Source organism: Aquarana catesbeiana, linkage group LG13, assembly GCF_042186555.1.
Source record: "Aquarana catesbeiana isolate 2022-GZ linkage group LG13, ASM4218655v1, whole genome shotgun sequence".
NCBI classification, from domain to species: domain Eukaryota; kingdom Metazoa; phylum Chordata; class Amphibia; order Anura; family Ranidae; genus Aquarana; species Aquarana catesbeiana.
In genome coordinates, this window is record NC_133336.1 from 135,669,778 (window position 1) to 135,693,931 (window position 24,154).

A 24,154-nucleotide genomic window follows, 5' to 3' on the forward strand; every position below is an offset into this window, starting at 1 on the left:
CCTCCCAGAAATCTATTCATGAAATGTGTATGCTATATCCTTATGAACTATTTCAACTTGTTTGCATAGAATTAACACCATTACATGTGGGTTGTTGGCGGCTCCCCTGACTGGTCTGGTGAGTTTAGGAGTGTTCCCTCTAGTTACCCTCTCTGCAATATCACATTTGTTCCTCTTCCGGTTGATAGTACATTATTGCACCCATCATGGCGATTACACGTATTTCACACAATGTGAAAGGATTCAATGCCCCCATAAAGAGGCACAAAGCTTTTTAATTATTATATCCATATTGGCGCCAAGATTCTCCTGATTCAGGAGACTCATTTCTCTCATTCCTCACACCCAAAATTTTTTCACAGGAATTTTCCTCAAACTTTTTACTCTCTCCATTCATCCAAAAGCAGCCATACTTCTGCATGCTTCCCTTCCTATGGAAGTCAAGCAAATATATAGAGATAAGGAAAGCAGATATGTCATTATCAAAGGGGTGATACACAATAGGGAAATAACAATAGCCAGTATATATGCCCCAAATTTTTTAAATCTTTCTTTGATAAACTTGCTTCTTTTCACTCACCCCATATGATCATAGGAGGTGATTTTAATTTGGTGGCTAACCATACACTTGACAGATCCTCCTCTACGGCCACGACCAAAGCCTTCCCCAAGTCTCTAACCCGTGGCTTACTTGACCACCAACTGGTAGACACTTGGAGAACGCACAACATGGGGCTCAAGGAATTTACCTTTTACTCACACCCCCATTATAGCTATGCTAGATTGGACTACATTTACACTTCCCCCATCATTTTAGCCAATTCCACTAAGGCAATGATCCACCCCGTGTATGGTCTGATCATCATGTGACCTCCTTTACAACAGAATTTATCTGATTAGCTCCCACCTCACATACATGGAGGCTAAACAAGGCATTGCTCTCGGATTTGGCAGCGGAATCAGAGATAGCAAAGTTCATTGAGGAATATTTCTCTTTCAATGCACTTCCCGAAACTCCACCCTCCATTGTATGGACGGCCCACAAGGCAGTTTTAAGGGGCAAACAGATTAGCATAGCTTCGTCCCGTAATCAAATAGACAAAAAATATTGGACCTCACAAAGGATCTGGACCACCTATATAAAAACACCAACACATTGAATTTGGAATCCACCAGAGTATCTATTGACCAAAAACGTCTAGAATTAGTCTCACTCTTATCCTCTAAGATTGAAAAAGCTCTCAGATGGTCCAAAGCCAAATTTTTGCTTCACAACAACACCTCCTCGACCCTATTTGCCAGAAAGCTTAATCAGTCCACTCGCCCCCCTTATATCTATAAATTAGCCTCTAAGAGAGGCCTAACCAACTCCCATCCCAAAGAGGTGCTTCGAGTTTTTGAACAATTTTATTCGTCCCTATTGGCACCAGACCAAACAAAACCTTCACCAGCGGAGGAAGGTTGGCTCCAAGACATACCTATACCTACTCTTTCTCCCACACAACTAGAGAAACTTAACGCCCCCATCACACTTTCAGAGGTACTTAATGTATTTAAAGCCCTGAAGACGGGCTCGGCCCCGGGTCCCGATGGCTTTTCTTCCATATACTACAAGAAATTCCCCAATTTTTTATCCCCAAGTTTGGTTCAGCTCTTCAACTGGGTCTTGCAAGGTGGTAACTTTCCTGAGATGTTGTTGGCAAATATGTCCCTGATCCTGAAACCTAATAAAAATCACACACTCCCTCAAAATTATAGACCAATCTCCGTCATGAATAATGATTTAAAATTTTTTAGCAGAATCCTAGCAGACAGATTGGCAGCCATAATCTCCTCCCTTATATCTCCCTACCGATCCGGCTTTATACCTCACAGATTCATCACAGACAACATACGGTTAGCTACAGACATCATCCAGGACGCCAATTTATCCTCCCGGAAACTTCTCATGCTCAGCCTAGATATTCAAAAGGCATTCGACAGCGTCTCCTGGAGTTATATATCCACTCTCCTACAACTCATGGGTTTCCGTGACAAATTTTTACAAGCCTTTCGAGCCCTTTAATTAAACCCTAAAACTCGTATTAAGATCCCGGGCTGTAGTTCTGAATTCTTTCCCATAGGAAGGGGTACCAGGCAGGGGTGTCCACTCTCCCCCTTAATCTTCGCCCTCGCTCTAGAACCCCTAGCCATTGTAATTCTCAATAATCCTGACATATCTGGCTATACCACAGGTCCCTCAAACTACAAATTTTGCATGTATGCAGATGATGTTCTAATGTTTCTTACTAACCCCCTCATTTCTTTGCCTAACCTCCTACAGACCCTATCGAATTTTGCAGGAGTCTCAGGTCTCTTGATGAACGTCTCAAAATCAGTGGCCCTTCCAGTGGGGCTTACTCCAGTGGAACTTCATCAACTTAGGAACGCTTACCAGTTCATATGGGCTGAAACACATCTCTCATATTTAGGCAGGAGACAGGAGACTTTTGCAAACTTTTTGATGCCAACTATCCTCCAATGATAACCAAATTGAAAAAGACTCTTAAACTCTGGTCCCAGCTTCATATTCCTTTCTCAGGCAGGATTACGGCCCTTAAAATGATGATTCTCCCCAGGTTACTTTACCTGTTCCGCTCCCTCCCAATCAGACTGTCTAAATCTTTTCTGCTTAACGTTCAGGCCCATTTTAATAATTTATTTGACGTGACAAACCCCCGAGATTTACTAAAGAGGTTTTATATCGCTCCTCGAAAAGGGGAGCTCTGGGAGTCCCCCAAATATGGCTCTACTACTTAGCCAGTAGATATACGCAACAGGCCCAATGGAACATTAGAGACTCCAAGGTCCCCTGGGTCACATTTGAACAGGATTCTATCACCCCCCTTTACCTCCCTGGGTTAAAGTGGTCCTCTAACCCCTCTTTCCCAGAATTGCCTACTAAAAATTAAGTAGTAGCAATAGGATTGAAACTTTGGAATCAATATAAGACAAAATACAACCTCATTTCTCAAACACCCTTGGGTGCATCATATCTTGGGGATCCTAGATTTCCCCCAGCTTATGATCACCCAGAGTCCTTCCTAGCGTGGACTGAACACAACCTGACCACGTTGGGAGACTTTCTGGTTGATTCAAAATTCATTACATTCTCAGTTATAAAGTCTCTCTATCATATACCAGATAGAGAATTCTACCATTTCCTACAAATTCGTCATTTCTTTCAACAGCACTATACCAGCCCCCCTTCAGATACTAAAACACTTTTTGAGGATGTGTGCCAAACCTCCCCTCGTCAAAAGGGTCTTATCTCTGGAATTTACAGGTCATTAGAATTAGTAGAAGAAAAACCTACCCTGAAATATAGATCCCAATGGGAACAGGAATTAGTCCTAGATCACGAGGACCTGGACTGGGACAGGGGATGGCAAAACATACGTAAATGCACAAAGTCCTTAACAAACAGAGAGACAGCAATTAAGCTCACGACAAGGTGGTATTACACCCCCGTCTGCCTGAACAAAATTTATCCGCATGCTTCCCCCAGGTGCTTTAGAGGCTGCACCCATTCGGGCTCCTACTTACACCTATTCTGGGACTGTGAAAAATTACAACCTACCTGGAAAGAGGTATTAAAACTGATTGACAAATTAGCTGGGACTTCCATTACCCTCACTTTCTAACACTGTATCCTATTTCAGGACCTCCCTGATATTACCAAACCCCTGATGAGGTTAATCCACTCAATTTGTATAGCCATGCTTTGGGCAATTGCATTACACTGGAAATCATCTTTGGTTCCATACGCACAAGTTATTTCACGTATAGACTGTATGATGCTGGCAGAGAAAATATTTCACACCCTACACGATTCTATCCCTGCATTCGATGCCAAATGGAATCGGTGGTTCCTGTTCAGGCTTCAAGACTGACCGTCCTTAGTTTAGATTTTATCATTTCTTTTTTTTTATTTTGTTTTCCTTGTATTTCTTTTTCTTTTTTAGCTACTATAAATATCCTTCAGGGTTATGGCACATCATTAAAATTAGTTATCATATCAAGAGTAGTACATGATGCCTTTTGATAAAGAATGTTCTAAAATTTTGACATGAATGTACACCTCTTATCAATAACTCGATGTAATACTATATTGTTTTGAAGGATGTGATTTTTCTCTTCATCTGTGTGTGTATTTTGTTACCCTTAATAAAACTATTTGAAAACAAAAGATTGTTTGGGATTTGGTGTCACCCTTATTCCAAAAGCGATACCGCTTATACATGGACAATTTTTATACAAGCTTGCTCTTTTTTTTTTTTTATTAAAACGTTTTTATTTCCCACAAAAGTGTACAATTTTCCATTGCACAAACGTACAGTACTTCCTCATGTGACATATATAGGTAATGCATAAAAGTTCCTGATTAATTAGAGACTGTTGCTATATAGTAATACATTTGTTTTTTGGAGTATCAACATACTGGGCAGCACATGAAAGAGGGAGACGTGCTCTGTAGTGCTATATACATGTGTCGGATGCATTAAGCCAGCGATCCCAAACTTTGTTATATTTTGTAAGGCATCCTCTATGTAGATTAATTTTATATAGGGCAATATGAAGTTTACGTCCGTCTTCCAGTCAGATAGTCTGGGGGGAGCCTGCCTCATCCAAAGTTTAGCAATTGTTTTTCATGTGATTCGTGAGGGTAAATTATAGTTTTAATGCATCAAATGTTTTCAATGTGCCAGCAGTGAGTAGGTGTGAGAGGTAGAAAATTCCACTTCTGCACCAAGCCTCCATGTCTGGCACAGTCAAGAATTCTTGGAGTGTTTTATTATGCCAGATGGGAGAATAGTTGTTATGTGCGGGTCTAGTCTAGTTTGACAGAGGCCAGTCTCCATATCTTTCTATAGTGGTTTAGGAGGGAGTTGTGTTCCTCTTTTTTTGTAATACCCTCGATACCTGCTGCTATAGTGCAGATGGGGTCCATTGTCAGTTAGGCCCAGGCAGGGCATAGGAGTAAAGTGAATCTCTTCCTGTCAATCTTTTCTATATAGAACAATTGTGATAGTTGGGATGCTAGGTAGTATAGACTGAAGTCTTGTAGGGCCGTACTTGCAAGATCACTGGGGTTTTTGAGTAGTCGCTATGCCAATTTGTGTCTATTCTTCCCCCAAACAAAGGGTTTGAGGATTGCATCTATGGTTTTAAAATATTTCAGCGGTAGCTACACAGGGGTGTGCCATAGTGTATGTGTGTTTGTATGTATATATATGTATGTGTGTGTGTGTATATATATATATATATATATATATATATATATATATATATATAATTTTAGGGAGGCGTATCATTTTAATGAGTTTAATACGACCTAGTACCCCGAGATGGAGACGTGCCCATATTTGCGTTTTTAGATTTAATCAGGGCAAACAGTGGTTCCACATTGAGAGAGACATAATCGATCAATGACCTAGTAACGCTCACTCCTAGGTATTTAATGCTATTAACTCGCTGTAGAGGTAATTGTATTTGTAATTCATTTTGGGGCGCAAATTCAAGTGGGAGAATTTGTGACTTCTCCCAATTGATTTTGAGTCCGGAAAACGAACCGAAATTCAGTTCAATTGTTCGTAGGGCTTCAGCTATATAGGGGCCTGAATTCGCTAGATATAGTAATGTGTTTACTGCGTTACATGCTTATTTTTTCTTCTAGATCGCCTACACGTAAGCCCTGTATCAATGGGTTGCATCTGATGGATATCGCTAGAGGTTCTGTGGCCAAGGCATACAGTAGGGGGGAGAGAGGGCAGCCCTGCCTGGTGCCTCTGGATAGTTCAAAAGTATCCGACTGCCATCCATTAGCTGTTACCCTGGCTGCTGGGGCCTGGTACAGCAAGCGGATCCATCTAAGAAATTTAGGACGAAAGCCATATTGAGCCAGACATTTCCACAAGTAGTTCCACTCTGACGAATCGAACGCCTTGGCCTTGTCAAGTGTTACCACTACTCTCTCTCCAACATTGTTGTGATGGGCTTGCATATTTATGAACAATTTTCTAAGTTTGAAGGAGGTGTTCCTGCCTTGCATGAAGCCAACCTGGTCCTCATGCACAAGGGTTAGGATGACTTGATTGAGGCGCATTGCCAAGATTTTTTCCTGTATTTTTATGTCCACCTGAAGCGGGGAGATTGGTCTATATGACTCAGGGAGTCCAGATCCAGACCAGATCCTTGCCCGGTTTGGGATTGAGCACTATAATTGCTTCCCTCATGGATGTTGGTAGGGTGAAAGTCTCAAATAGGTGAGTGTAAAGGGTAAGTAGCTGAGGTAGGAGAATCTCACTATATTGTGAATAGAATTCAATGGGTAGCCCATCAGACCAAGGTGACTTGGATCTAGCAAAGCTGACGATTGCTATTGGTTGTTAGTGGCGCTTCAAGTGTTTCTATATGAGCTGAGGTCAGTTGCGGGAAGGTGAGTTCTTCAAAGAAACGATCAATGGGTGTTAGATTGTTGGATGTAGCAGTGGTGTATAGGGAGCTAAAACACCTGTGGAATATTGCCGTTACTGCTGTAGGTTTGGTTATCATCTCTCCTGACTTGTTTCGCAGGGAGATCACTACTGGGGGTCTGTCCTCACTGTGAGCCATGTGCGCTAATAGCTTACCTGCTCTCTCTCTATGTTTAAAGTGTTTGTCTAGAGAAAAAAAAGTTTTCTGCTAGACATCTCATATTGCAGTTGGTTAACTACCCTAGATTGCAGTTTAAGGCGGGATGCTTTGTCAGGAGAGGGGTCAGTCTCATACTGGCGTTCTGCGAGGTAGAGCTCTTCTAGTACCTACTCTGCCTTCTCAGCTGTAGTTTTTAGTCTATTAATTCAAGATATCAGAGTGGCCCTCACGTGTAGTTTGAATGAGTTCCGTATGTTCTGAAATGAGGCAGAATCAGCGTTTTATTGGAAGTATCTTTTCCATTCATCGTCTATCGGACCATCATCTGGTAACAATGAGAGCCAAAAAGGGTTTATTCTCCATGTCCTAGGCAGTCTAACTATAGGGACAGCTAGTGTTATCCAGTACCGACTATGATCCGACAGGAGTCTAGGACAAAAGGCTGCATCTAGTAGGTGGGGCACTAGTATCTAGGCACTAGTAGTATGTGATTTTAGGATAAAGTCTATGCGGGACATTGTGTTGTGGGTGGAGGAGAAGCATGAGTATGCTCTGGTGTTTGAGTGTTTAGTCCTCCACGAGTCAGCCAGATTGAAGGTTGATATCAATCTGGTGAACCTGGTGGATGTGCAGGGCCTAGGAGTCGAGGGAGGCTGTTGAGCTCTGTCCAGGCTGGGGTTTAGGGTAGCATTGAAGTCTCCCATCCAGATGGCTGGGTTCGTCGAATGCTGTGTCATAAATTCGAGTCCCTCCGTCAAGACTGTCATGTAAAATGGAGGTGGTACATAATAAGCCATCAGCAAAAACTGTTCACCATATATTTTAGCATGTAGGAAAACATAGTGACCTTGTGGGTCTGAGCTCAGGTCACACAACTCAAAATGCAGGGACTTGGTTATGAGCATGACACCCCTCTTGCGTGTGTGGTATAAACTGAATGCTATGCCCAGCCAATCCAAGGGCGTTTAAGAGCAAGCTGTAAACGGGCATCTATATGTGTCTCAACAAGGACTATGATGTCTGCCCTCTGTTTTTTAATATAAGATAGTACGGCTGAGCGTTTAATCTTGTCTCATAATCCTCTAATGTTCCAAGTTAAAATCTTCAGAGATGCCTTGGTAGCATGTGATGTAAATGACAAAGGATTTTGATCATGCAGTACCACAGTGTAACACAAGAGGGGGTCCTCACCCTTTATATGCAGGCAAGCCCTCCAGATAGTAAAGCATGTAGAAATACACTGAACATTGCAGTCTGTAAATGATAGCATTTGTACTTGTTGCATTGTACTTTTAATATAACATTACCCCCTCCCTCCCACCCAGCCCAACACCGACCCGAACTGGTGTAGGCATATTCCCATTACAAAACATAAACTTGCGTGTGACGTGAATCAAATACTTTGTTCAAGTAAAACAGTAACATAGACAAAACCTGAATCTGGGCCCTAAGTGATAAAGGTTGGTGAGATATTACAGCCCTGGAATCAAACTTTTCAGGGCATTCTGTGGTAAGGCTTGTGTGGCATAACTGGGTGGATTCTAGGGTGAATCTATACCCACAATCCAGGTCTCACTGGTAGTGCAAGGGGGGCAAAATTTCATTGAATAAGTCTTGCATATTGTAGTGTAGTGTCTACGAGTAGTAGTTCTCTGTTTGTAAAGGGGAATGTTTATGCTGTATGTGGCTTTGGAAATATACGAAAACACTGCGCTCTCTATAATAAACAAAAAAGTGGCTACATACGTTGTGACAAAAAAGAGTGAAAGGAAAATAGAAAAATGCAGCGCTAAGTGAATGTTGGCAAAGTGAAATCAAGTCCACAAATCTTTATGCTCGATAGTGCATCTAGTGATAAATCATAAAGTCTCAAAGTGAACAACTGTAAAAAGATGAAGTGTCCAATGGTGTCAGAACAGGGAATGGGCCATTCCTGGATGGTGATTAACCAACATAAGCTGATGGAGGTGGTGTAGATCCGTGAATGGAACAAACATCAATATTACTGATGGATGGGTACTCTTACCAGATAAGGTGGACTCCCCTGTCAGCGACATGGAGTCAATCAAGCTGTGAGCCCAGCTGGGCCAATGGTATAGTTTCAGGATGGTAGAGCTGGTTGGGTGGACTTCAACCGGACCTCAAGGGATCATCGACCCCTTGAGATTTATTAAAAAACGTGTACAAATAAAATGGTGATCACATAAATGGCAAAGGCAGCATGGAGAGGGGGCAACCCATTTATGTGATCACCATTTTATTTGTGCAAGTTTTTTAAATAAATCTCCCCCTTTTTACCTGCACCATGCGGAAGTTTTAATTTTTCTTTACATATCCGGATGAGAGCGTTTGCCCACCATGGGCTACTTGTGATACATCCTGTCTCCTGAGCCTGGAGTTTGGAGTCCTCACTTTGATGACCTGCCTTTAAGATACTTGTATGTGGCTTTGGCCTGAGCATTCTGTGCAACATGGCCATAGCATTCAAGATATTCTTGCGAGTACGTGGGCAAGGTAGCGTTGGTTCAGAATGTCTTTGATGGCTAGGCGGGCTGGTCACCGAATGTTGTATTATTTCAGGTGGTGTACCTAAGATAGGACCTCTCCATTACAACAGGGGGGGGGACAGGAGGGGAATATTGCAAACAGGAGACATTGAAAGGGAGGCCTGATAGGGAGTTTACAGTACCTGAGATAAGTGGGACAATTTTCCCTATGTTGCAGAGTAGGGGGCTTGTGGTCCCTTGTTGCAGCACACAGCCGTGTACTGTATATTGTAGATTAATCGTTCGATTTCCTGTTCTCTCGGCGCTCTAGCCAGCCAATGGTGTCCTCAGGAGTTTCAAAGAAAATGGCGAAGTCATCTTCTACGCAAAGGTGTGCAGGGAACAGCATTGAATATTTAATGTTTTTGATATGTAGGCATCTTTTGGCTTCTGTAAAGCTTTGCCTGCGCTTCTGTACTTTAGTGGAAAAATCAGGGAAAATAGCTACCTTGACATTGCCAATGGGTATATTGCCTTTCACTCGTGCCATGCGTAGTGCTGTCTCGGTCTTTATAGTTCAGCAGTTTAGCAATAAATGTGTGCGAAGGGGTACCCTGTGGTGGTGGACTAGTTGGCATGTGGTGCGCTCTTTCAACCGCAAAGGTGGCTGAAAATGCCTCCCTGCCATAAGTTGTGATCCGCAATTGTTCTAGGAATGTAGTTGGGTCTTTACCCTCAGTCCGTTCTGGCAGACCAATAAAGCGAAGGTTGTACCTACGGAGTCGGTTCCCCATGTCGTACTGCTTTGCCAGGAGTTGATTGATCTGGTACTGCATGCGTTCGGAGGAATTCTGTAATGGCGGGATCGTGTCCTCCACATCTCCCAATCTGGTCACAGAGGTCTTAACCCACTTCTTGAGCTTATGGAGGTCCTGTTGGACCAGGGAGATATCCACCTTCACCTCCTCAATTTTAGTCGTAAGGGTGGCTTGTATTGCAGAGATAGCCTCTAGTACCCTGTCCATATCTGCTCCCGCCATCTCACTCCCTTCCGACGCGGCGCCGCCATCTTCCTCCAGGCTGTCATATTTCATTCCTGTGGCATTTGTCTAGCTTGGCGGCCGTATCTGACTTGGGTTTCGTCGGAGCCGTGGCTGTTATCAAGAGGTGGCAGTTGTAACAGGCTGCATAGTGCTGGTGTCAGTATAGGGGGTGAGCTGGGCCTCGGGAGTATGCAGGCCGGTGTTTTGTCAGATTAGGTGACCCATCACCTCATCTGTCGAAACACTGGGATTAAGTGACGAAACACCGGGATTAAGTATGGATACTGAAGGAGGGTGTAACAAGATGGCCGCCGTATGTGTGACCAGGAGCAAGGCCACAGCCGCGACCGCCACCTGTCACAGATGGAACTGGATGCCCTTTTCAAATTTAGCCTAGGGTAATGCTCTGACAGGCCCGGGTGCTCCCGTGGTTGTGTGGGGCCTGGGTCGGGCAGGGGAGAGACAGGGAGGTCGTGGGCGTCCGTTGGGGTGTAGTAAGATGGTCGTTACTCACATGTTGGGTCTGGGAATTGCCTGCAGGCCGGTGCTTGGTAGTGTCTCTGTGAGGACTGTAGGCAGCGGTGGGCAGGCTGGGTGTCTTCTGGTACCGTGTGAGGAGGGAGCTAGGGGTCAGGATGGCCGAGATTCAGTGTCGGCAGAGAGGAGCAAGATGGCTGCCAGACTCCAAGCCTAGGCCGAAGCCGCGGTCTGTCCCTGAGGCGGCTGCAGTGCAGGGGAATGCCGCTCCGCTCAGGTCGCCGTCCGGTCAGAAGCCCGTGGTGTCGCAGCTGGGTATGTGCAGGGTCCCCAGGGGGATTTTTCAGGCTGCTATAGGAGATTGCCATATCACAGGATCAATTAGGACAGGAGTAATGGATGGAGCTCAGGTCACACACATCCTAATCCATGGGGATGCTTTTCAGTAGGGACAGGGAAGCTGGTCAGAGTTGATGTGAAGATTGTTGGAGCCAAATACAGGGCAATCTTAGAAGAAAACCTGTTAGTCTGCAAAAGACTTGAGACGGGGCAGAGGTTCACCTTCTAGCAGGACAACAACTCTAAACATACAGCCAGAGCTTCAATGGAATGTTTTAGATCAAAGCATATTCATGTGTTCAGAATGGCCCAGTCAAAGTTCAAACCTAAATCCAATTGATAATCTGTGGCGAGACTTGAAAATTGCTGTTCAGATGCTCTCCATCCAATCTGACAGAGTTTGAGCCATTTTGCAAAGAAGAATGGGCAAAAATTTCACTCTCTAGATGTGCAAAGCTGGTAGAGACATACCCAAAAAGACTTGCAGCTTTGTAAAATATGTTGAAAACCATTGATCATTTTCCCTCCAATTCACAATTATGTGCCACTTTGTGTTGGTCTATCACATACAATCCCAATAAAATGCATTTACAGTTTTGGTTGTAACATGCCAAATGTGGAAAATTGCAAGGGGTATGAATACTTTTTCAAGGCACTGTATGTGTAGGTTTTGTTACATATGTCTGTGCTGTGTGATCAATAAATGTTTATATTTTAGACGTCTAGATTTTAGGCATTTTCCAGTCATTTTCGCTGCAGTCAGTAGCTGTAATTCACAGATCATTTAAAATTATCATTTAAAAATGGGTCCCAATAGGGACCCATTTGCTCTGATTCCTACACATTTTTGTCCAAATCTGCCTGAGCTATCCTGCCAGGAAGCTGTCAAGGCTGACAGCAGTCATAGGTGGCCGAGGCATTCCCTGCACCACAGCCACACCTATGCATATGTATGACAGTGGGGCAGGGAATACCTCTGTCACCTGTGATTGGTTGTCAGCTTTGACAGCGACTCCTGTCTGAACACACCTGAGCTTATCCCTAAGCTTTATGAAATAAATGTTTGACCCTACTTGCTGTGTAGAGGGAAATGCCAGAAACAAAGACACATACAGTTTACAGAAGCTAGAAACAGACCCGCAAGAGCAGCTATATTATTTATTGGGTATAGCAGTCTGGGCTTGATGTCGTAAATGGAAGTGATGTCCACAAAACTTGCATAATGGCTTTTTATGTTTTTTTTTTTTTTTGTTTGTTTTTTTTTTTTTAATGGGAGTTGACACTTAATAGACCAATGTTGCATCTTCCAGGTGTGATAAACTTTTTATTTTTCTTTTGTTAGGTCATCCATGATGGTCGTTGGCTAGTAGATATTTTGTCCCACCAATATAGTGTGATCTTGAATAATGTTTTCGATACACAGGTATGTAAAAAAAAAAAAAAAAAAAAGTGTTAATAACTGTATAGGCATACAGAAAAATTATTAAAATAAAGTGTAGCAAGTTCGGTATTATGTATTAGTTAAGTTATGCAATCTTGCACTAATACTGTAGCTATCTGATGTCAGTGAGTGCTTTCATTATTAAAAGATAAATGTACTTCTGGTTAAAATCCTGGGCAGCATGTATTGCGGGTTTGATGATATGTCTGACTAACTTTGTGCTTCTAATCTACTACTGATGAGTTTATATGCAAACATCGCTGAAGCCTGGGTTTTTCCCTCATTTTTCCAATTACAGTGAGGGGAAAAAAGTATTTGATCCCCTGCTGATTTTGTACGTTTGCCCACTGACAAAGAAATGATCAGTCTATAATTTTAATGGTAGGTTTATTTTAACAGTGAGAGACAGAAATACAACAAAAATATCCAGAAAACGCATTTCCAGTTATAAATTAATTTACATTTTAATGAGTGAAATAAGTATTTGACAACTTCGCAAAACATGACTAAGTACTTGGTGCCAAAACCCTTGTTGGCAATCTTGTAGTTGGCCACCAGGTTTGCATACATCACAGGAGTGATTTTGTCCCACTCCTCTTTGCAGATCCTCTCCAAGTCATTAAGGTTTTGAGGCTGATGTTTGGTAACTCGAACCTTCAGCTCCCTCCGCATATTTTCTATGGGATTAAGGTCTGGAGACTGGCTTGGCTACTCCAGGACCTTATTGTGCTTCTTCTTGAGCCACTTCTTTGTTGCCTTGGCCATGTGTTTTATGTCATTGTCATGCTTGAATACCTATCCACGACCCATTTTCAATGCGCTGGCTAAGGGAAGGAAGTTCTCACCCAAGATTTAACAGTACATGGCTTCGTCCATCGTCCCTTTTGATATGTTGAAGTTGTACTGTCCCCTTAGCAGAAAAACACCCCAAAGCATAATGTTTCCACCGCCATGTTTGACGGTGAGGATGGTGCTCTTGGGGTCATAGGCAGCATTGAGTTGAGTTGATACCAAAGAGCTCGATTTTGGTCTTATCTGACCACAACACCCAGTTCTCCTCGTCCTTCACGACGTAGTTTACCAATTGTTTTCTTGGTGACTATGGTCCCAGCTGCCTTGAGATAATTGACAAGATTCTCCCATGTAGTTCAGGGCTGATTTCTCACCGTTCCCATGATCATTGGAACTCCGCGAGGTGAGATCTCGCATGGAGCCCAAGACCAAGGGAGATTGACAGTTATTTTGTGTTTCTTCCATTTGCCAATAATCGCACCAACTGTTGTCACCCTCTCACCAAGCTGCTTGGCGATGGTCTTGTAGCCCATTCCAGCCTTGTGTAGGTCTACAATCTTGGACAGCTCTTTGGTCTTGGCCATGGTGGAGAGACTGGAATCTGATTGCTTTTGTGGACAGGTGTCTTTTATACAGGTAACAAGCTGAGATTGGGAGCACTCCCTTTACACAAGTGCTCCTAATCTCAGCTCATTACCTGTATAGAAGACACCTGGGAGCCAGAAATCTTGCCGATAGGGGTCAAAGACTTTTCTCATTCGTTCATTGACAGAAACAGAGCTTCCTTATTCAGAACCATAGGGTTATATTGCCCCCTACAGGAGTAAGACACTAGGCAGAAAAAAGGCTACGCCCATGGGTAGTCCTAGGTGATATATACCCCCCTCTCTGCTATAGGCCTTCAGTTAAACGTCTCATGAGGTCGCATACAACCGGGTCTTGGCTCCAGTCGCAGCGTCCCTCATGGCCGACAGCCCCCCACTTCGGTGGCGAGGAGATTCCTTCTGAAGCGGTGCCCACCTGGTCCTGGTATGGTGAGTAAATGTGGGTGGACGCGGGCTCCTCCCGGGGTCTGTCGGTCCTGCGGGTTTCCCTCTGCCCTTGTATCCTCTCCTCCTGGGGTGGATGGTCCCTGGAGGTCCCCTGGTAGCCTCCCTTTCCTCCCTTTCCCCATCGCTCTCCCCATCCCTCTATATGTGGTAGTGTGGTGCCATGATGGATCCTGGGGGATGGGGTTGAGTACTGGTGGGCAGGGGATGCACGCGGCCAGGTGCAGTGCTTGCTGGGGGGGAGGGGGAGGCACTGGGCGCTCCGGGGGTCTGGTGTCCGGATTCTCTTTCCCTCTCTTTCAGGGGCTTTCCTGGGGTCTTTGTCAGCCTTGTGTAGCGCGGCCATTTTGCTGTAGCCATCGTCTTTTCCCCCTAGTGTTTGCTGACTTCTTATGGCTGACGGCCTTATTTGTGTAGCTCGGTGGCCATAATTTGGTGGTTTTTGTGCTCAGGCAGTGGCGGCCATTACTGTGTAGCCCAGATGGCATTTTTAGCAGGTAGAAGCTCTCCTCCTTTTAACCCGGTGCTGTGTTATCCTCTTCCTTGAACACCACGTGTGTGCGGGTCTACACCTGAGGCAGCAAGCACTACATCGGTGGGATGATGAGTCTAATGGGGTCCATTCCTCTCTCTACTGCAGGCTGTGGGGTGTCCTGGTGTTCGGCTGCCATGGACAGGGCCCAACCTGCGGGGTCTGTGGCCGCGCTCCTAGATCTTTCGGACAGTGAGGATGATTTCTCTGCCCCGGTGGCTGCGCATGAGAAGGCGCTGGTGGACACACTGATTGCATATGTGCAGGAATCTTTAAAAATGGAGGATGCATCTGCAGTGGAGGTCCCTTTTGGCACTCACAAGCTGTCTCGCACGGCAAAAGTGTTCCCTTATCCCTCCATTTTTTGTCAAGTTTGTCTATAAGGAATGGGAGCATCCAAAACGTCCCTTTGCGGTCTCACAGTGCTTCGCTGTGCATTATCCTTTTGAGGAGAGTCTTCTCAAGAAGTGGACGACTCCCCTTGTGGTGGATCCTCTGGTCTCTCAATTGAACAAAGCCACCATGATTCCGGTTGAAGACTCTCCGGCTTTTAAAGATCAGGTTGACAGGAAGGCAGAGTCTGAGTCACACTATGTTCACTATTGTGGGTTCGGTGCTTCGGCCGATCCCGGCCATTGCCCTGGTGTCTCAAACACTGACAGAGTGGGCGAAGCTGTTGCGCCGTAACCTGGAGGGTGATCAGTTTCCTCCTGCCTTCACTGAATTGGCGGACCAGCTGGTTCAGGGGCTGCAGTTTGTCTGTGATGCCTCTTTGGACACAGCTCCCTTGCTTTCTAAGCTGTCTGTTTTAGCGGTAGTGCTTCAGCGGGTATTGTGGCTGAAGTGTTGGACTGCGGACCAGCCCTCTAAAAAAAAGCCCTAGCTGATCTGCCTTTTCAAGGCAATCGTTTGTTTGGGGCCACTCTGGATGATATCATTAAGAGTATTACGGGGGGAAGAGTACTTTTCTTCCACAGTCAAAGGGGAAGGAGCCACGTTGCAAGCGTGGTCCTTCTCGGCACACAAGTTTTTTCGTCCCTCGGGTCCACTGATAAAGGCTCAAAGTCTTTCAAGCCCCCCTCAGGAGGTTCCAAGCGACCCTGGTTGGGCAAATTGAGAGTTCTCCAGACCCCCAGATAAGGCTCTTTCGGCATGAAGGGGCACCCTCACCCGCAGTCCGGGTGGGGGAACGTGTTCGTTGGTTTCCGGTCCCGCGGACCTCTCTGATAAACGACGTGTGTCCACAAAGTGATTCTGTCTGGTTACAAGATCGAGTTCCAGTCTTGTCCCCCAAGCAGATTTTTTCTGTCCAATCTGCGTCTGTCTCCAGACTGCTTTTTAGCCCTCCGGGGCTCGGTGCAAGGCCTGTTGCTTCAAGGGGTGACTGTCCTGGTTTCGGTGTCGGAACGTTTCCAGGGTTTTTATTCAAACCTGTTTATGATCCCCAGAAAAGAGGGTACAGTACGTCCAATTCTGAACCCCAAGGCCCTGAACCGCTTTGTGTGGGTGTGGAAGTTCAGAATGGAGTCCATTCGCTCAGTGGTGGCATCTCTTCATCAGGGGGATTTTCTTGCCTCCATCGACATCAAGGATGCCTACCTGCACATTCCGATATGTGCATAACACCAGCGGTTCCTTTGCTTTGCTGTGGAAGAGGAGCATTATCAGTTTGCGGCGTTACCCTTTGGTCTCGCCTCTGCTCCTTGGGACTTCACCAAGGTGTTGGCCCTGGTTCTGGTGCTGCTGCGCCAGCGGGGAATTGCTGTTCTGGGCAACCTGGATGACCTTCTGCTGCGAGCAGAGTACCCAGCGACCCTGAGGGGAGGCGTAGAGATTGCTATTCAGACTCTGGCAGATTTTGGGTGGCTGATAAATTACCAAAAGTCTGCGCTGATTCCAGTTCAGAAATTGGTTTATCTGGGTCTGACTCTGGATTCCGCTCTGGCCAGAGTGTTCCTTCCGCATCACAAACTCCAGAAGTTACAGGCGGCAACCCGCTTACTGCTGTCCAGCAGGTGGGTCTCCCTGCGGCCTTGCATGCAGATGCTAGGCCTGATGGTGTCTACGTTCGGGGCGGTCCTGTTTGCTCAGTTCCATACGAGACCCATGGCAAAGGAGATCTTATTAAAATGGGACAAATGTCCAGGGTCTCTGGACAGTCAGATTCAGAAGGTGCAAAGGTTTGTGGCCAGGTCTCGGGACCCTCTGGCGGACGCCTCAGATGCTCTTGTGGCTCCGTGGGGCCCGTATCATTTGATCTATGCCTTTCCTCCTCTCAAGCTTCTGCCTCGGCTGTTACGCAGGATCAAGGTCGAAGGAATTTCGGTCATTCTAGTGTCCCCAGACTGGCCTCATCGGTCCTGGTACGCTAACCTGGTGCGTCTGGTCGCCTCTCAGGGAGGATCTGCTATCCCAAGGGCCAATCTTCCACCCTGCTTTACCGTCACTGCTTTTAACGGCCTGGCTGTTGAAAGCCAGGTGTTGAAGGATAGAGGCTTACCTGTGTCGGTGATTCCGACACTACTCAAAGCTAGGAAGTCTACATCCAGGAAAGTATATCATCGGACATGGAAAGCAGACATTTCATGGTGTGAGTCAGTGGGGTTTCACCCACGTTCCTTTCCAGTGGCTCGGATTTTGACTTTTCTTCAGAGCGCCGTTGAATACAATTTGTCCTTGAGTATCAACCAAGGCCAGGTGTCGGCTTTGGGGTTTTTTTTTTCAACACCCCCTGGCTTCGCATTCCCTGGTGCGTACCTTCATTCAGGGGGTGCGACATGTGGTTCCACCGGTGCGATCTCCCTTGCCACCGTGGGACTTGGATCTGGTGCTTTCGGTTCTATAGAAGCCTCCGTCAGTACACACAGGCAGAGGATGTGATGTCATCTCTCCTCGGTTCGGCAGATTCCGTTCCGGCGCTGAGGAGAGAAGACATCTGAGTGAGTGGCACAACACATACACTTACAGTAGAACATGCCAGGCATACTTTACACACCCGATTGCCCCCCGATCCCCCCCCCCCCCAAACGCCCCCCGATCACCCCCCCCCGGCACACTGACACCAAGCAGGTTTTTTTTTGTTTTTTTTTTTCTGATTACTGCATGGTGTCAGTTTGTGACAGTTACTGTGTTAGGGCAGTTAGTATTAGCCCCCTTTAGGTCTAGGATACCCCCTAACCCCCCCCCCCCCAATTAAGTTTTAACCCCTTGATCACCCCCCGTCACCAGTGTCGCTAAGCGATCATTTTTCTGATCGCTGTATTAGTGTCGCTGGTGACGTTAGTTAGGGACGTAAATATTTAGGTTCGCCGTCGCCGTTTTATAGCGACAGGGACCCCCATATACTACCTAATAAAGGTTTTAACCCCTTGATTGCCCCCTAGTTAACCCATTCACCACTGATCACCGTATAACTGTTACGGGTGACGCTGGATAGTTCGTTTATTTTTTATAGTGTCAGGGCACCCGCCGTTTATTACCGAATAAAGGTTTAGCCCCCTGATCGCCCGGCGGTGATATGCGTTGCCCCAGGCAGCGTCAGATTAGCGCCAGTACCGCTAACACCCAAGCACGCAGCATACACCTCCCTTAGTGGTATAGTATCTGTACGGATCAATATTTGATCCGATCAGATCTATACTAGCGTCCCCAGCAGTTTAGGGTTCCCAAAAATGCAGTGTTAGCGGGATCAGCCCAGATACCTGCTATCACCTGCGTTTTGCCCCTCCGCTCAGCCCAGCCCACCCAAGTGCAGTATCAATCGATCACTGACACTTACAAAACACTAAACGCATAACTGCAGCGTTCGCAGAGTCAGGCCTGATCCCTGCGATCGCTAACAGTTTTTTTGGTAGCGTTTTGGTGAACTGGCAAGCACCAGCCCCAGGCAGCGTCAGGTTAGTGCCAGTAGCGCTAACACCCACGCACGCACCGTACACCTCCCTTAGTGGTATAGTATCTGAACGGATCAATATCTGATCCGATCAGATCTATACTAGCGTCCCCAGCAGTTTAGGGTTCCCAAAAACGCAGTGTTAGCGGGATCAGCCCAGATACCTGCTAGCACCTGCGTTTTGCCCCTCCGCCCGGCCCAGCCCACCCAAGTGCAGTATCGATCGATCGATCACTGTCACTTACAAAACACTAAATGCATAACTGCAGCGTTCGCAGAGTCAGGCCTGATCCCTGTGATCGCTAACAGTTTTTTTGGTAGCGTTTTGTTGAAATGGCAAGCACCAGCGGCCCAGTACACCCCGGTCGTAGTCAAACCAGCACTGCAGTAACACTTGGTGACGTGGCGAGTCCCATAAGTGCAGTCCAAGCTGGCGAGGTGGCAAGCACAAGTAGTGTCCCGCTGCCACCAAGAAGACGAACACAGGCCCGTCGAGCCCATAATGCCCTTCCTGCTGCATTCGCCAATCCTAATTGGGAACCCACCACTTCTGCAGCGCCCGTACCTCCCCCATTCACATCCCCAACCTAATGCAGTCGGCTGCATGAGAGGCATTTTTATGTCCTCCCGAGTACCCCTACCCAACGAACCCCCCCCAAAAAAGATGTCGTGTCTGCAGCAAGCGCGGATATAGGCGTGACACCCGCTATTATTGTCCCTCCTGTCCTGACAATCCTGGTCTTTGCATTGGTGAATGTTTTGAACGCTACCATGCACTAGTTGAGTATTAGCGTAGGGTACAGCATTGCACAGACTAGGCACACTTTCACAGGGTCTCCCAAGATGCCATTGCATTTTGAGAGACCCGAACCTGGAACCGGTTACAGTTATAAAAGTTACAGTTACAAAAAAAGTGTAAAAAAAAAAAAAAAAAAACACAACAAAAATAATAGTTGTCGTTTTATTGTTCTCTCTCTCTCTATTCTCTCTCTATTGTTCTGCTCTTTTTTACTGTATTCTATTCTGCAATGTTTTATTGTTATTATGTTTTATCATGTTTGCTTTTCAGGTATGCAATTTTTTATACTTTACCGTTTACTGTGCTTTATTTTTAAACATTTTTTTGTCCTCAGGTACGCCATTCACTACTTTGAGTGGTTATACCAGAATGATGCCTGCAGGTTTAGGTATCATCTTGGTATCATTCTTTTCAGCCAGCGGTCGGCTTTCATGTAAAAGCAATCCTAGCGGCTAATTGGCCTCTAGACTGCTTTTACAAGCAGTGGGAGGGAATGCCCCCCCACCGTCTTCCGTGTTTTTCTCTGGCTCTCCTGTCTCAACAGGGAACCTGAGAATGCAGCCGGTGATTCAGCCAGCTGACCATAGAGCTGATCAGAGACCAGAGTGGCTCCAAACATCTCTATGGCCTAAGAAACCGGAAGCTACGAGCATTTTATGACTTAGATTTCGCCGGATGTAAACAGCGCCATTGGGAAATTGGGGAAGCATTTTATCACACCGATCTTGGTGTGGTCAGATGCTTTGAGGGCAGAGGAGAAATCTAGGGTCTAATAGACCCCAATTTTTTCAAAAAAAGAGTACCTGTCGCTACCTATTGCTATCATAGGGGATATTTACATTCCCTGAGATAACAATAAAAGTGATTTAAAAAAAAAAATAAAAAAAATGAAAGGAACAGTTTAAAAATAAGATAAAAAAGCAAAAAAAATAATAAAGAAAAAAAAAAAAAAAGCACCACTGTCCCCCCTGCTCTCGCGCTAAGGCGAATGCAAGCGCAGGTCTGGCATCAAATGTAAACAGCAATTGCACTGTGCATGTGAGGTATCGCCGCGAAGGTCAGATCGAGGGCAGTAGTTTTAGCAGTAGACCTCCTCTGTAAATTTAAAGTGGTAACCTGTAAAGGCTTTTAAAGGCTTTTAAAAATGTATTAATTTTGTTGCCACTGCACGTTTGTGCGCAATTTTAAAGCATGTCATGTTTGATATCCATGTGTGTCGGCCTAAGATCATCTTTTTTATTTCATCAAACATTTGGGCAATATAGTGTGTTTTAGTGCATTTAAAATTTTAAAAAGTGTGTTTTTTCCCCAAAAAATGCGTTTGAAAAATCGCTGCGCAAATACTGTGTGAAAAAAAAATGAAACACCCACCATTTTAATCTGTAGGGCATTTGCTTTAAAAAATATATATAATGTTTGGGGGTTCAAAGTAATTTTCTTGCAAAAAAAAAATAATGTTTTCATGTAATCAAAAAGTGTCAGAAAGGGCTTTGTCCTCAAGTGGTTAGAAGAGTGGTTGATGTGTGACATAAGCTTCTAAATGTTGTGCATAAAATGCCAGGACAGTTCAAAACCCCCCCCCCCCCCAAATGACCCCATTTTGGAAAGTAGACACCCCAAGCTATTTCCTGAGAGGCATGTCGAGTCCATGGAATATTTTATATTGTGACACAAGTTTGCGGGAAAGAGACAAATTTTTTTTTTTTTTTTTTTTTTTTTGCACAAAGTTGTCACTAAATGATATATTGCTCAAACATGCCATGGGAATATGTGAAATTACACCCCAAAATACATTCTGTTGCTTCTCCTGAGTATGGGGATACCACATGTGTGGGACTTTTTGGGAGCCTAGCCGCGCACAGGACCCCAAAAACCAAGCACCGCCTTCAGGCTTTCTAAGGGCGTAAATTTTTGATTTCACTCTTCACTGCCTATCACAGTTTCGGAGGCCATGGAATGCCCAGGTTGCAAACCCCCCCCCCCCCCAAAATGACCCCATTTTGGAAAGTAGACACCCCAAGCTATTTGCTGAGAGGTATAGTGAGTATTTTGCAGACCTCACTTTTTGTCACAAAGTTTTGAAAATTGAAAAATGAAGAAAACATTTTTTTTCTTGTCTTTCTTCATTTTCAAAAACAAATGAGAGCTGCAAAATACTCACCATGCCTCTCAGCAAATAGCTTGGGGTGTCTACTTTCCAAAATGGGGTCATTTGGGGGGGTTTTGTGCCACCTGGGCATTCCATGGCCTCCGAAACTGTGATAGGCAGTGAAGAGTAAAATCAAAAATTTACACCCTTAGAAATCCTGAAGGCGGTGATTGGTTTTCGGGGCCCCGTACGCGGCTAGGCTCCTAAAAAGTCCCACACATTTGGTATCCCCATACTCAGGAGAAGCAGCTAAATGTATGTTGGGGTGCAATTCCACATATGCCTATGGCCTGTGTGAGCAATATATCATTTAGTGACAACTTTGTGCAAAAAAAAAAAAAAATTGTCACTTTCCCGCAACTTGTGTCAAAATATAAAATATTCCATGGACTCAACATGCCTCAAAGCAAATAGCTTGGGGTGTCTACTTTCCAAAATGGGGTCATTTGGGGGGGGGGGTTTATGCCATCTGGGCATTTTATGGCCTTCAAAACTGTGATAGGTAGTGAGGAGTAAAATCAAAAATTTACGCTTTTAGTAATCCTGAAGGCAGTGATTGGTTTTCGGGGCCCTGTATGCGGCTAGGCTCCCAAAAAGTCCCACACATGTGGTATCTCTGTACTCAGGAGAAGCAGCTGAATATATTTTGGGGTGCAATTCCACATATGCCAATGGCCTGTGTGAGCAATATATCATTTAGTGACAACTTTTTGTAATTTTTTTTTTTTTTTTGTCATTCAATCACTTGGGACAAAAAAATGAATATTCAATGGGCTCCACATGCCTCTCAGCAATTTCCTTGGGGTGTCTACTTTCCAAAATGGGGTCATTTGTGGGGGTTTGTACTGCCCTGCCATTTTAGCACCTCAAGAAATGACATAGGCAGTCATAAATTAAAGGCTGTGTAAATTTCAGAAAATGTAACCTAGTTTGTAGGCGCTATAACTTTTGCGCAAACCAATAAATATACACTTATTGACATTTTCTTTACCAAAGACATGTGGCCGAATACATTTTGGCCTAAATGTATGACTAAAATTGAGTTTATTGGATTTTTTTTATAACAAAAAGTAGAAAATATAATTTTTTTTCAAAATTTTCGGTCTTTTTCCGTGTATAGCGCAAAAAATAAAAACTGCAGAGGTGATCAAATGCCATCAAAAGAAAGCTCTATTTGTGGGAAGAAAAGGACGCAAATTTCGTTTGGGTACAGCATTGCATGACCGCGCAATTAGCAATTAAAGCGACGCAGTTGCAAATTGTAAAAAGTGCTCTGGTCAGGAAGGGGGTAAATCCTTCCGGGGCTGAAATGGTTAAAAATGCCAATCTATAGATCAGCAGCATAGAGGTGGCAGCGGGTGACGTCCGCAAAACAAGCTCCACCCCTCAAATGCGGCGTTACGTCCCGATTGGACTTCATCAGCACCTCTATGCTGCTGATCTATTGATCGGCTTTTTTAAACTGAGCCCTGCCGACTGCTCGCGATTAGACCCGAGCAGAGCCCCGCCAAAGTCCAGGTATGAGGTAGCGTCTTGCCGTGCGCTCCGAAGTACCCGCGGGTGGACTCGTGGAGACCCGAACCCCGCCGAGTATCGAGGGGCCCGGATGGCATCGTCTCTTGCTCACTGGAACCCGGCATAAGGGTGGAGAGAACACTGAGGATCTCTGGTAAAAACTTAAAATGGAGCCAGACCCCTGCCGAATGATAAGGTAACTGACTGGCTAGGACTATTTCGTTTTTCCTACACAAGAGCGGCAAGGTTCCTGTTATACATAAACTTTTGGTGGTTTAAAGACCTACTGACACAAAACCAAGATTCCAGGTGATCTGGGAAGCCTCTGACAAATGAATCTGGCAAAGTTTGTGCTATAAATTCAAAAAGTATTAGCTGACGGTGTAAAATACTTTATATTAAAGGAAATAGGTGAGGGCTATATTTCTCTATTCTAAACATTTTGAATACAATATGCCACCTAAAGGCACCCACACAAAAAACAAAGAGGGGATCAACAGGGGGGACAGTTAAAACCCCCCTAAACCGCAATCTGCACAAAAAACGGATAACATCCGCAGCCACTAGTTCAACAAGTAGGCGCGGTAGCTACTGAACTGAATTTTGCTTCCCCTGGAAGAGATGTAGAGCCTAGTTAAAATGGCAGACCCTTGGATAACACGCAACATCCCATAATGGACCTGGAAGGATCGGTAGGAAGCCCCAGTTTGGGATATGCAGACATACATAAAATCTCTACCGACGAGAGAACATGGATAAATATGTTTTTAGGCTGGAAACCTCATACAAGGCTGAATTACAGGCTATGAAAACATCTTTAGTTGACACACAAAATCGATGATATAGACTCAAAAATGGTAGCTATTGTTCAAAAAATTGTATTAATGGAAGGAAAAAATCAGGAACATGATCGATATTTAAAATATATAATTAATGCTAGCGACGATCTTGAAAATAGCTGCAGA

General features: G+C 45.0%; 1 protein-coding gene across 1 annotated transcript in view; it reads left to right on the forward strand.

Moving 5' to 3' along the window:
- EXD1 (exonuclease 3'-5' domain containing 1) overlaps positions 1-24,154 on the forward strand; it is a 559,324-nt gene that overhangs the window by 352,776 nt on the left and 182,394 nt on the right. The window contains exon 8 of the mRNA XM_073610706.1: positions 12,363-12,443. Coding sequence (XP_073466807.1) covers positions 12,363-12,443 — 81 coding nt within the window. The remainder of the gene's footprint in view (positions 1-12,362; positions 12,444-24,154) is intronic.